General features: G+C 42.0%; 1 protein-coding gene across 1 annotated transcript in view; it reads right to left on the minus strand.

Moving 5' to 3' along the window:
• The window catches only part of arhgap39 (Rho GTPase activating protein 39), a gene marked incomplete at its 5' end in the record, with an annotated part of 56,688 nt that overhangs the window by 31,488 nt on the left and 11,352 nt on the right, over positions 1-13,848 (minus strand). Inside the window, 5 exons of the mRNA XM_079505369.1 lie at positions 313-564; positions 1,771-2,012; positions 11,897-12,032; positions 12,592-12,829; positions 13,173-13,346. Coding sequence (XP_079361495.1) covers positions 313-564; positions 1,771-2,012; positions 11,897-12,032; positions 12,592-12,829; positions 13,173-13,346 — 1,042 coding nt within the window. The remainder of the gene's footprint in view (positions 1-312; positions 565-1,770; positions 2,013-11,896; positions 12,033-12,591; positions 12,830-13,172; positions 13,347-13,848) is intronic.

Here is a 13,848-nt window from a genome sequence, read left to right on the forward strand (position 1 = left end):
AAAGAGGTAAAAATAGCGGAAATAGCTGATCTACATTATACAAATGAAATCAAATGGACCCATTTGGCTCCATTTGTACACTCTCAGAGTTAAAAGGGTACTTGCAAATAAAACACTTGAGAACGTAGTACTAGTTGGACTCATAATGTCCTACAGTGTCATACATATTCTGAAGACAACCTGGAGACTTGACATTCAGTAATCGGGTCTTACGATCAAAATGAGAACATTATAAAGGTGTGTAAAACAGAAAATCCATTAAAAAAAGTCTTTGCCACGGACACAGTGATGAGCCCTGGTGCTGTGCCCTACCTGCTGTGCCTCCCAGGCCAGCCGGGCCTGCGCCAGCATGGCCTCGGGCAGCGTGCCGCTGCCCAGCTCCCGCTGCTCGCCGTCCCCCCCGGCGCCGCAGCGGCTCAGCTCCGGCGGCAGCGACGGCTTGCGGCTCTTGCGCTTGCGGTTCCCCTCGGGGGAGAAGCTCCCCATCATGGGCCCTCCACCCCCGCCGCCAGCGGACGAGGAGAGGGAGCGGTGCTGCGTGGTCGACGTCCATGACATGGAGTCCTTGTAGAGAAAAGGAAAGGCAAGGGGAAAAGGTTTGTTTGTACAGCATGTTTGCAACAATTGAATTCCACGGCAATTCAATATATGCTTTATACTGTATCTGTGGTTCACGCCTAATTTTGAACCAGTTCAGAGTGTTTACACCAAAAATTTATTGGTGCTGAACCCTAAAAAGTTTTTGAAGTGAAAAAGTTTGAGAACCACTGATTTCCAAAAGGGAACTACACACAAACACGGATTTCACCCACTTTCTGAGTGGCGCTAGCCCCTCCTATATATACAGCTTTTGTCCCCACATGTCTCATATTTGCCAAATTAAAGGAGAAATTAGGTCAAATGTCCGCCAAATATGACGTAACTTTAACCAACCTATCACATAAATTCAGTTGTTCATGAGATGATGTATGATGATGTATAATGATAAGTGAGGGGCGCCCTCACTTCACACGGGTGTGATTTTTGAGTGGTGTAAACCACTCCTACAACTGGCTTTGTTAGTCTGTGCAGAAAAAATTAGCACGGTTGCTATGTTCACCCTGTTCACCCGGGTGTGATTTCATTATGTCAGACATGATTTCATTATTGAGTGGTGTAAACCACTCCTACAACTGGCTTTGTTAGTCTGTGCAGAAAAAATGAGCATGGTTGCTTTGTTCACCCTGTTCACCCGGGTGTGATTTCATTACGTCAGACATGATTTCATTACGTCAGACAGGCTATATAAGACCTTACACCACTCAGTTCACACGGGTGTGATTTTTTACTTACAATACAATACAAAACTGTGATGTGACAATAAAGCCGATTCCCACACGATTCCCACACAAAAGAGCACACAAAAAAGCACAATACAAAATGTATGTTTGGCATACCAATAAAACCTATAAAACCAAATAAGAACAACAGAGTAAATGACCGCAGGTAAATGACCGCAGGAAGAATAAGGAAAAAGACACCTGGGAAAACTTGGGCGGGAACCCCTTTTGGTGTTTTAACTAAGCATTTTGTTATACTTTAGCTATTGAAAAATAGCAGATCTACAAGCTCATAGCGCGCTACGAGCTTGTAGGTCTGCTATTTTTGAAAATTTTTAAAAATGCGGCACAAATCTTTGAATATATATTCTTTCAGAGCGAAGGTTTTTCTTATTTCGACGTCAGGCCTAAATGGGTTAAAACAAAGGCAGAGGAAGGCAGCGGTACAGACCTCGTAGAGCAGCCTCTGGCCCCCCTCGCCCCCCTCCCCGCTGTAGTCCAGCAGCAGGCGTGGGTCTCGGATCAGGGACTGGCTGTGCTGCAGGGTGTAGGAGCCTCCGTACGAGCCCCCGTAGCCCCCCGCCACCGCCGTGGCCGTGGCCGTGCCGTAGCGCAGCAGCCGGTCCGCCGTCTTGAAGCGCGGGCTGGAGGACGACTGCTCCACGTAGACCAGCTGCTTGACGTACTCCTTACCTGGAAGTAGCAAGTACTAGTGTGTTATCTACAGCAGGGCTGGGCAACTTTGACGATGGAGAGGGCCACTATATATTTCCACACTCACTCCAGAGGGCCACGTTGCATATTACTGTCGTAGCAAAAATAGCCGATCTACAAGCTTGAGCTTGTAGATCTGCTATTTTTGCTATATTCGAATTGAAATCTTTAATTATTTGTTTTGCTATTTTTGAATTGGAATCCTGAAAATTAACATTTTTATGTAATTTCAAATGCCTTTAATTACTTGTGTTGAGCATTTAGCTACTAATTTAGACTGAAGTAATTAAAGCGGGTCAAGTTTGCATGTTTTGGAATTGTAAACAGCTGAAATCAATAATATATCGGTGTTCTGATATTAACCTGAGGGCCGCATTAAGTGAAGGTGGGGGCCGCATGTGGCCCCCGGGCCGCCAGTTGCCCATGTATGATCTACAGTATTCCTTACCTGGAAGAACACGTACCACGTACAGTAGTGTTTTAACACTACTGTACTACTCCTTACCTGGAAGAACCAAAGAACTTCCATGTTTTAACGTATACTACCAAGTAGTGTTTTATCTACTCCTTACCTGTAAGAACTTCCATGAACTTCCATGTTTTAACGTATACTACCAAGTAGTGTTTTATCTACTCCTAACCTGGAAGAACCAAAGAACTTCCATGTTTTAACGTATACTACCAAGTAGTGTTTTATCTACTCCTTACCTGGAAGAACCAAAGAACTTCCATGTTTTAACTTATACTACCAAGTAGTGTTTTATCTACTCCTAACCTGGAAGAACAAGTACCAAGTAGTGTTTTATCTACTCCTAACCTGGAAGAACAAGTACCAAGTAGTGTTTTATCTACTCCTAACCTGGAAGAACAGGTACCAAGTAGTGTTTTATCTACTCCTAACCTGGAAGAACAAGTACCAAGTAGTGTTTTATCTACTCCTTACCTGGAAGAACAAGTACCAAGTAGTGTTTTATCTACTCCTAACCTGGAAGAACAAGTACCAAGTAGTGTTTTATCTACTCCTAACCTGGAAGAACAAGTACCAAGTAGTGTTTTATCTACTCCTAACCTGGAAGAACAAGTACCAAGTAGTGTTTTATCTACTCCTTACCTGGAAGAACAAGTACCAAGTAGTGTTTTATCTACTCCTAACCTGGAAGAACAAGTACCAAGTAGTGTTTTATCTACTCCTAACCTGGAAGAACAAGTACCAAGTAGTGTTTTAACTACTCCTAACCTGGAAGAACAAGTACCAAGTAGTGTTTTAACTACTCCTAACCTGGAAGAACAAGTACCAAGTAGTGTTTTATCTACTCCTAACCTGGAAGAACAAGTACCAAGTAGTGTTTTATCTACTCCTTACCTGGAAGAACAAGTACCAAGTAGTGTTTTATCTACTCCTAACCTGGAAGAACAAGTACCAAGTAGTGTTTTATCTACTCCTAACCTGGAAGAACAAGTACCAAGTAGTGTTTTATCTACTCCTTACCTGGAAGAACAAGTACCAAGTAGTGTTTTATCTACTCCTAACCTGGAAGAACAAGTACCAAGTAGTGTTTTATCTACTCCTTACCTGGAAGAACAAGTACCAAGTAGTGTTTTATCTACTCCTAACCTGGAAGAACAAGTACCAAGTAGTGTTTGATCTACTCCTTACCTGGAAGAACAAGTACCAAGTAGTGTTTTAACTACTCCTAACCTGGAAGAACAAGTACCAAGTAGTGTTTTATCTATACTCCTAACCTGGAAGAACAAGTACCAAGTAGTGTTTTATCTATACTCCTAACCTGGAAGAACAAGTACCAAGTAATGTTTTATCTACTCCTAACCTGGAAGAACAAGTACCAAGTAGTGTTTTATCTATACTCCTAACCTGGAAGAACAAGTACCAAGTAGTGTTTTATCTACTCCTAACCTGGAAGAACAAGTACCAAGTAGTGTTTTATCTACTCCTAACCTGGAAGAACAAGTACCAAGTAGTGTTTTATCTACTCCTAACCTGGAAGAACAAGTACCAAGTAGTGTTTTATCTACTCCTTACCTGGAAGAACAAGTACCAAGTAGTGTTTTATCTACTCCTAACCTGGAAGAACAAGTACCAAGTAGTGTTTTATCTACTCCTAACCTGGAAGAACAAGTACCAAGAAGTGTTTTATCTACTCCTAACCTGGAAGAACAAGTACCAAGTAATGTTTTATCTACTCCTAACCTGGAAGAACAAGTACCAAGTAGTGTTTTATCTACTCCTAACCTGGAAGAACAAGTACCAAGTAGTGTTTTATCTACTCCTAACCTGGAAGAACAAGTACCAAGTAGTGTTGTATCTACTCCTAACCTGGAAGAACAAGTACCAAGTAGTGTTTTATCTACTCCTAACCTGGAAGAACAAGTACCAAGTAGTGTTTTATCTACTCCTAACCTGGAAGAACAAGTACCAAGTAGTGTTTTATCTACTCCTAACCTGGAAGAACAAGTACCAAGTAGTGTTTTATCTACTCCTTACCTGGAAGAACAAGTACCAAGTAGTGTTTTATCTACTCCTATAACCTGGAAGAACAAGTACCAAGTAGTGTTTTATCTACTCCTAACCTGGAAGAACAAGTACCAAGTAGTGTTTTATCTACTCCTAACCTGGAAGAACAAGTACCAAGTAGTGTTTTATCTACTCCTAACCTGGAAGAACAAGTACCAAGTAGTGTTGTATCTACTCCTAACCTGGAAGAACAAGTACCAAGTAGTGTTTTATCTACTCCTAACCTGGAAGAACAAGTACCAAGTAGTGTTTTATCTACTCCTAACCTGGAAGAACAAGTACCAAGTAGTGTTTTATCTACTCCTAACCTGGAAGAACAAGTACCAAGTAGTGTTTTATCTACTCCTAACCTGGAAGAACAAGTACCAAGTAGTGTTTTATCTACTCCTAACCTGGAAGAACAAGTCCCAAGTAGTGTTTTATCTACTCCTAACCTGGAAGAACAAGTACCAAGTAGTGTTTTATCTATACTCCTAACCTGGAAGAACAAGTACCAAGAAGTGTTTTATCTACTCCTAACCTGGAAGAACAAGTACCAAGTAATGTTTTATCTACTCCTAACCTGGAAGAACAAGTACCAAGTAGTGTTTTATCTACTCCCCCTACCTGGAAGAACAAGTACCAAGTAGTGTTTTATCTACTCCTAACCTGGAAGAACAAGTACCAAGTAGTGTTGTATCTACTCCTAACCTGGAAGAACAAGTACCAAGTAGTGTTTTATCTACTCCTAACCTGGAAGAACAAGTACCAAGTAGTGTTTTATCTACTCCTAACCTGGAAGAACAAGTACCAAGTAGTGTTTTATCTACTCCTAACCTGGAAGAACAAGTACCAAGTAGTGTTTTATCTACTCCTTAGGCTGAGCTCACACCTTTCATGCAATTCTCTGCTCGTTGGATGCTCGTTGGATGCTCGTTGGGTAGTGTCATGGCCGCCCAATGTATTACCAATGGGAGTCACGTGCTTTGACCCAACATTGTGTTGTATGAGGGGGAGGGGGGGCAGTCAACACACAGCCGAAAGCCATACAACCATATATCTATGCATACAACAGCTTGTAGGCGCAACATCCACCCAACGTCCACCCAACACAGAGGGTGGGGTTAACCACCAACCAATAGGAGAGAAGGGCTGTTTTGTATCCCAATGGGCGGAGTTTAGTTGTAGTCTCCTGAGCCCCGCAGAAAAGTCCGACTGGAGAGTGACAGAGCTTTTGAGAAATGATGATGTCACCGCTTATTAGCGCATATCATTTTTACTATAATTAGGTGAGAAATGCAGCTTGTGCCTGCATGGAAACTACACAGATATCTATCCAAGTGTTCATGTTTATATATCACTGTTAACAACTTTAAAACGTATTATGTTGCATCAACTGCAGTGAGCAAAGGCTCTGCTCTGCTGCATCCAATAATAAATATATCAGCCTACTAGTCCAGTGCGGACTATTTCATTTGCATTGGTGCCGAGTGCTAAGCACAACCGATTGTTTTAATTCAAAGTGGTATATATTCTGTGAAATGTTTATCGTCATTCCGTGTATCTACAAGCTCCAAGTGTTGCGTCCACTCCACATGCAGCGCGTTCCAAGCAGAGGTCCTCAAGTATATGTAAAACACTGCCAGTCCTCAGCGCAATGGCCCGTTGCGCAAAAAAGTTGAGATTTTACTTGTGTGATATTCAGATAATCTTCAACCGATTGTTATAATTCGAAGTGGTATATATTCTGTGAAGTTTATATTTTCATTGGGTGTACAAGTCATGTTTTTAATATGCCTTTATCAAATGATATAGAGAGATGGGTAGTGCCCAAGTCCTGTTAGCCATGCAGCCTCTATGATCTGTGGTGCAGGCCTATACACTCTAATTTGTATTGGAGTGCGAAGCTTGAACAATAGGTTCATTGCGGACCGCTACGGATAAACTGTGGATATTAACCTACCAATAAGGACCCAGGCCAAATGCCATTGCGCAGTAGCCTACACCAACAAGTCTATGCGTGGTGTGTGCATAGCCGCATGTGAAACTATATCGTGCTGTATTTTGCTCTCCATTTCATGGTCATGGTCATGCGAGGAGAGAGAGAGAGAGAGAGGTGTGAATGGAATCGCATCGTGCGTATATGGCACATCTCTCTCATGTTTAGGTAATTAAGGGCGCACCATTGAATGCATGTCACTGTGCCTACATGCTGACAATGTGCGCGCGTGAACTTGTATTAGCCAGCCTACACATTATAACGTGACATTTATTATACAGCTCGAAAATATAGCCACTCTACAAGCTCACAACTTGTTACTTCTATAGGTCTGACTCTGCTATTAATTTATGTGCAGGACTTGCCAAGTCGCCAGAGCAATGGTAAAGTGTCTATCATTTTTAAATTGAGAAAAGTCGAGAGTCGGGATTTTGCACATAGTGTGACATGCTGACAGACAATGAAAGAAACATGTTCCACTTCCACTCACAATTTAGGTGGCTTTTAAAATGCGGTACTTATTCCTTCATTAAAAAATATGATTGGCACCTCATAAGTGTAAATATAAAAGCAAGTATAATATAGCCTACAATATTGAAACAATCAGTACCAGATTTAAAGGCACTGATTCTGTGTGTTGGCTTGTTCAGAAGAGGATGACGTCTTTCGAAGAAAGTTTGATTCATTTAGCAAGCCAGTGCCCCATTCTGTATGTAAAAAGCCATCCGTTTTATTATGACAGTGTACAACTCCACATATCGCCGTATTGGTCACCAAAAACTACACGCAGATAAACGTGGGTCTGTTGTTTTCCGCATTCCGCTCTAGCGCACCGCCCACTTCCCGCAAAGCCTTGTGGGAAATGGATGCATCTAGGGAGGGACGGCCATGACACTACCCAACGAGCATCCAACGAGCATCCAACGAGCAGAGAATTGCATGAAAGGTGTGAGCTCAGCCTTACCTGGAAGAACAAGTACCAAGTAGTGTTTTATCTACTCCTATAACCTGGAAGAACAAGTACCAAGTAGTGTTTTATCTACTCCTAACCTGGAAGAACAAGTACCAAGTAGTGTTTTATCTACTCCTAACCTGGAAGAACAAGTACCAAGTAGTGTTTTATCTACTCCTAACCTGGAAGAACAAGTACCAAGTAGTGTTGTATCTACTCCTAACCTGGAAGAACAAGTACCAAGTTTAGTTTTATCTACCCCTAACCTGGAAGAACAAGTACCAAGTAGTGTTTTATCTACTCCTAACCTGGAAGAACAAGTACCAAGTAGTGTTTTATCTATACTCCTAACCTGGAAGAACAAGTACCAAGTAATGTTTTATCTACTCCTAACCTGGAAGAACAAGTACCAAGTTTAGTTTTATCTACCCCTAACCTGGAAGAACAAGTACCAAGTTTAGTTTTATCTACCCCTAACCTGGAAGAACAAGTACCAAGTAGTGTTTTATCTACTCCTAACCTGGAAGAACAAGTACCAAGTAGTGTTTTATCTACTCCTAACCTGGAAGAACAAGTACCAAGTAGTGTTTTATCTACTCCTAACCTGGAAGAACAAGTACCAAGTAGTGTTTTATCTACTCCTAACCTGGAAGAACAAGTACCAAGTAATGTTTTATCTACTCCTATAACCTGGAAGAACAAGTACCAAGTAGTGTTTTATCTACCCCTAACCTGGAAGAACAAGTACCAAGTAGTGTTTTATCTACCCCTAACCTGGAAGAACAAGTACCAAGTAGTGTTTTATCTACTCCTAACCTGGAAGAACAAGTACCAAGTAATGTTTTATCTACTCCTAACCTGGAAGAACAAGTACCAAGTAGTGTTTTATCTACTCCTAACCTGGAAGAACAAGTACCAAGTAGTGTTTTATCTACTCCTAACCTGGAAGAACAAGTACCAAGTAGTGTTTTATATGTTTTTTTGTTTTAACTTTTTCTAAATTAAAGGAGCATTCAGTGATTTGGGTAATTTGGAAAACCACCCAGTCCGCCCCGGTAACAAAATGTGCACATGCACGCTCTACAGTGGGGGGAAGTGCAACAGGCCAACAGCATGTGCAACAGGCCCACCCCACTCGATCATGATTGGAGGAAGGCCCCACTCATCCTGATTGGATGAAGGTTTTGCCACCCGCCACCAAAACTGAAACTGACCCCAGGGGCTCACTGGGGACAGGGAGGAACTCCTTATATGGTCAGCACACTCTATAGTAGGGAGGATTATCCAGAAAAAAATAAAAAATAAATGATATTTGAATTAAGTCAAATCACTGAATATACCTTTAACGCCCTATTCTTCAGTGGTTTTCAACGCTTTTTCCATATCAAGGTCCATTATTTATTGGGCATTTGAGCCACGGACCACCATTTGATGAGATTTCGCCTCAAGACTTATTGCTATTATAATATGTTGTTCATGCTGTATTGATGTTGGTACCATTAGGAGAGATAACAGGCAAACGTTGATCAAAATAACAATTCTTCTACATTCTCTTAATTGTGTAGACTTGGCAAATTAACTAATGAAGTGATGCATAATTGTTTAACAATAATGTAATAATGTTGGTTTCATTTTGCATTCACAGCGTCACACAGAAGCGTCACAGGTAGCAGAACCACAAGCTCTAAAAGCGTGCTATTTGACTTTAACCCATTTTGGGCGGGAACCCCTTTTGGTGTTAGAATTATGCTATGCTTTAGCTATTGAAAAATAGCAGATCTACAAGCTCATAGCGCGCCACCGAGTGGCGCGCTACAAGCTTGTAGATCTGCTATTTTTGAAAAATTGAAGAACCATTGACATAGAAACAGCTTTTTCAGAAAACTGTCAGGATGTAGAAGACATTTTTAGAATCTGATCTCAGGTCTAAATGGGTTAAAACACTCCTGCGGTCATTTTTATGTCTACTCTGGGCTTTTGTGTGCAACCCGAATTTTAAGTTGCTTGATTCAATGTATTTGACATTAATTCGATCAGACACCCACTACATAAGCCTGTGAAACTGTTAATTATGTGACACTCATTGAAAACGTACTCTTCTGGTGACCGATATTTTCCTTCTAATTCACGAGGGGACGGAATTTTTCAATTACTTATTCTTCATTTTAAATATCTAATGTTAGAAAATGAAAGGGGGGGGGGGGGGAAATAATTAAAATGTCAGCCCCATCACGTTTTAGAAGGACAATATCAGTCTCCAGAACAGAGATGAGTTTGTTCAATGAGTCTAATATGGTTAACATGGAAGTTTTTAACCCATTCTGGGCGGGAACCCCTTTTGGTGTTAGCATTATGTTATGCTTTAGCTATTGAAAAATAGCAGATCTACAAGCTCATAGCGCGCCACCGAGTGGCGCGCTACGAGCTTGTAGATCTGCTATTTTTGAAAAACCGAAGAACCACTGACATAGAAACATAGCTTTTTCAGAAAACTGATCTCAAAATGGGTTAAGTTGAATGGGTTTATGTTTATACAGGAAGGGGCATGACTGTTAGCATTTATATTTAATATGTTAAAACCGGTCTGTGGTGCACACAGAAGCCAGAGTTGACCTCAGATGTGTTTTAAAGTGACATATCCCTGTAAGTAAACATAGCAATACCACATTAGAAATGTAGAAATAAATTACATTCAGCTTCAGAGGTCAAGTTGAAGTCTTCACAGATAACTGGTTTAGATGGATTGCTCATGTTTCTACCATAAGACCTGATTTTGTGTAGTTTCAGTTAAACCTGTTTAACCTGTATGTGCACCTGTTTGAGGTACTTATGTATTATGAATGATCATCGATAGAGAAGAGAGGCAGACATCTCCCCTTGTGTGTATTGTACGTATATTGTCTTGTTTTGTTTTCGGTTGTATGTATTGTCAATTGTCAGTCGTTTCGTTTTCATGTATGTTTGATTAAAATTCAATAAAACTTAAATTGAAAAAAAAGAAATGTAGAAATACTATGTTATATAAGTAAAAGGCCTACTTTTGTATTGTACTTACCCAATACACACAAGTACTGGCATCAACATACTCACAGTACCAAAGAAAAGGTACTACAAGGTCTTTTACATAACAAAACACTAAATGCTTACTGTTAGGCATGTAACGATACACTCAACTCACGATACGATATACGTATCACGATATGAGGTTCACGATACGATTTTTCACGATATTTTCAACACTATTATTTTCCAGACAAATTACCAAAAAAACATTTTTTTAATGATTTATCTTCCCCCCCAAGCTTTTTTCACAATTTTTATTTAACTACATTGCAAACATAATTGCCTTCCTTGATGTATTAATGAGCATCAATAACGACCATCACCTGGGCACAGTCACAGACACATACAGCTCCCCTCTGCAGGCCTCTACTACTGAAAGTGACTGCATGGAGTCTGTCTCATTTCTCTCCAAAAGCATGTGAATATGATGGAATATGATTACAGCTCACATTTCATATCACACACTAGTACCCCCCCCCCCCCCCCCCATCCCTCGATTTTTATTTTTAATAAATCGATACATATCGTCGGGATATAATATCGATATATCGCGATATACGATATATCGTTACATGCCTACTTACTGTACTTGCTTACTGTAAAATGCTCTGAATTAAGAGTGTCTGCTAAATGCCTAGTCTCGCGTAGCCAGACAACTATTCCACAATCTCCAAAAGCTATAGTCTGGAACTACTGTAGTGTACACCTCCAGAAATCAGAGTAAGGAAGCTTCCATTTCCGTTTTATATTATAAATTATCTTTACATTTAACTTTTTAATATCCATTTCTGCTAAGCAGCACGCTATATATGCTAGATGATTTCGATTTATATTAGGATACATTTGCGCGACTGTAAAGACGAAACGGAAGTGGGGAGGAGGCTTCACTTCCGCTTTTTCGCTTGCTCGTGATCAGAGCTTCCGTTCTCCAGACTGTATGACGAAAGCACTTGAAAATGACTGGAGGCAACAGCTAGTCTGGCCATGCGAGACTACCCACTGAGCAATAGCCGGCTATTAGACGTGCGTCTAAAAATGCGATAAAAAACGTCTAAAAATGAAAGTTTTTTAGACGTCTATTCTTAGATTAGTCGTTGATTAGCGGTTGTTTAAACGTCTATATATAGACCGTCTATATATAGACGTCTAATCAACCGCTAATCAACGTCTACGTCTAAAAAACTTTAATTTTTAGACGTTTTTTATCGCATTTTTAGACGGCCCTTTAGACGAATATTAGACGTCTATTAGACCAAAAAATAGGGTAAAGTTACATACTATGCTTTTAAGTAAAATGTCCAGTACTTGAAGGGCGTTCTACCAGCACACTGACTGACCTGCAGGACTGTACTCCAGAGTCTGGGTCTTCTCAGGACACTTCTGTCGGGTCAGGACCAGCTGTCCGTAGGGAGACTGGCTCTGTTTGGGGGAGTGGTAGAGGGGGATGGAGGGCTTACGACCTGGGGACTTGCCCTGCGGAGGAGGAGGAGGCAGAGCACAGGGCAGTGTTAACAGTGTTGGGGAAAGTTCACATGGTACATGAACTAGTTCAGTTCACACTTCACAAATTTAAAAATGAACTTGTTCAGTTCAGAGTTCATAATTCAAGCGCACAACGCGTCACGCTAACCAAGCTGCCATTACGACACCATCAAGGCCTGCAAACTGCATTTTTTATGTTTTTTTTTTTGTGGCTTTCGCCTTATTTTATATATATTTTATGGAGGGACAGACAGTAGGCTGACAGGAAATGGGGAGAGAGATGGGGGGGAAGACATGCAGTAAAGGCCGTCGGGATCGGGAGTCGAACCCGCGGCACACTGCCAGACTGGATTACCAGCCAAGGTGCCTGGACCACTGAGCCATGGGCCAGGCCGCAAACTGCATTTTTGTCGACAAAAAAACAACTGTACATTTAGTCGACTAGTACAATCGTATGATATTTAGTCAACTAAAACTAGACTAACACTTTTATTCCAAAGACTATGACTTAAACTAAGATCAAAATTTGCAGCCAAAATCATGCAGCTACCAGCAGATGCATGTCGGTGGGAGGCTCCTCGTAGATGGGAGGGGGCTGGTACTCCGACGGGGGCTCCTCGTACAGCGGGGGCTCGTAGGCGTAGCGCGGCGACGGCGGCTGGGAGGAGGAGTCAGTCGAGGAGCGCCGGAGGTGCGTGCCCCCAAGCTCCGCCCTCTTCAGGAAGGGCGACTGGCGGCGCTCGGCGTAGATGACGGAGCCGTCCACCTCGCACACGGGCTGCTGGTTCCTGTCACGATATTTAGTCACGATTAGTTAACCCGGTAAGACCCGTGACCAGATTTTTCAAAATGTCTTCTAGATCCTGACAGTTTTCTGTCAGTGGTTCTCAAACCTCGTCATGTCAAGGACCCCCAAAATGATATGTACATACAGCCGCCGACTCTAACAATGTTTTGTACCAGCAGGGACTCCCCAAAAGGATAAATATGAGTTAAAAATGTTCTCTGTGAAAGAATACATATTCAAATATTCGCGCCACATTTTCACGATTTTTACAAAAATAGCAGATCTACAAGCTCGAGTGCCGCACTCCGATTTTTGGACCCATAGTTTGGGAACCACTGCCTTACCCGCCAGAGGAGCGGCGGGCGCGGGGGGCCGTGCCCCCCATGGAGGGGGTGGGGGGGTCGCCGCAGGGGGAGTAGCCGTTGTTCCCCTGGTGGGACAGGAAGCTGGGCTCGCGGTCCGTCACCTTGATGAGCATGCGCTCCTTGGTGCCCGTGTTCCACCTGAACGGAGACGTCCTGAGGACAAAGGACAGACATGAGGACATGGTTCAGTGTGTCCTCAGGACAGAGGGAGGGACGGAGGGACAGACAGACAGACAGACAGACAGACAGACAGACAGACAGACAGACAGACAGACAGACAGACAGACAGACAGACAGACAGACAGACAGACAGACAGACAGACAGACAGACAGACAGACAGACAGACAGACAGACAGGGTTGATTGTTCCGTCTAAATGGAGACGTCCAGAGGACAGAGCGGGGACAGACATGAGTTTACAATAAGTCTCTAACAAATAGAACACCAGCACTCACGGAACAGTCCTTTAAAGATGGAGTGTCGTGATGTTTTTCCACCCTAAAAGACGATCATCAGGTATTATTATTATAATTATATAAATAACAGTAATTGTTAAAATGTCGTTTTAATGTGGACACGACCACCAGTTCATTAGGTATGCCTGGTTTGCCTGGTGGGTGGTGTTAGGTGTGATCTGGTGATCCACCTGAACGGA

This window comes from Electrona antarctica, assembly GCF_951216825.1.
Source record: "Electrona antarctica genome assembly, chromosome: 7".
In the NCBI taxonomy this organism is placed as follows: domain Eukaryota; kingdom Metazoa; phylum Chordata; class Actinopteri; order Myctophiformes; family Myctophidae; genus Electrona; species Electrona antarctica.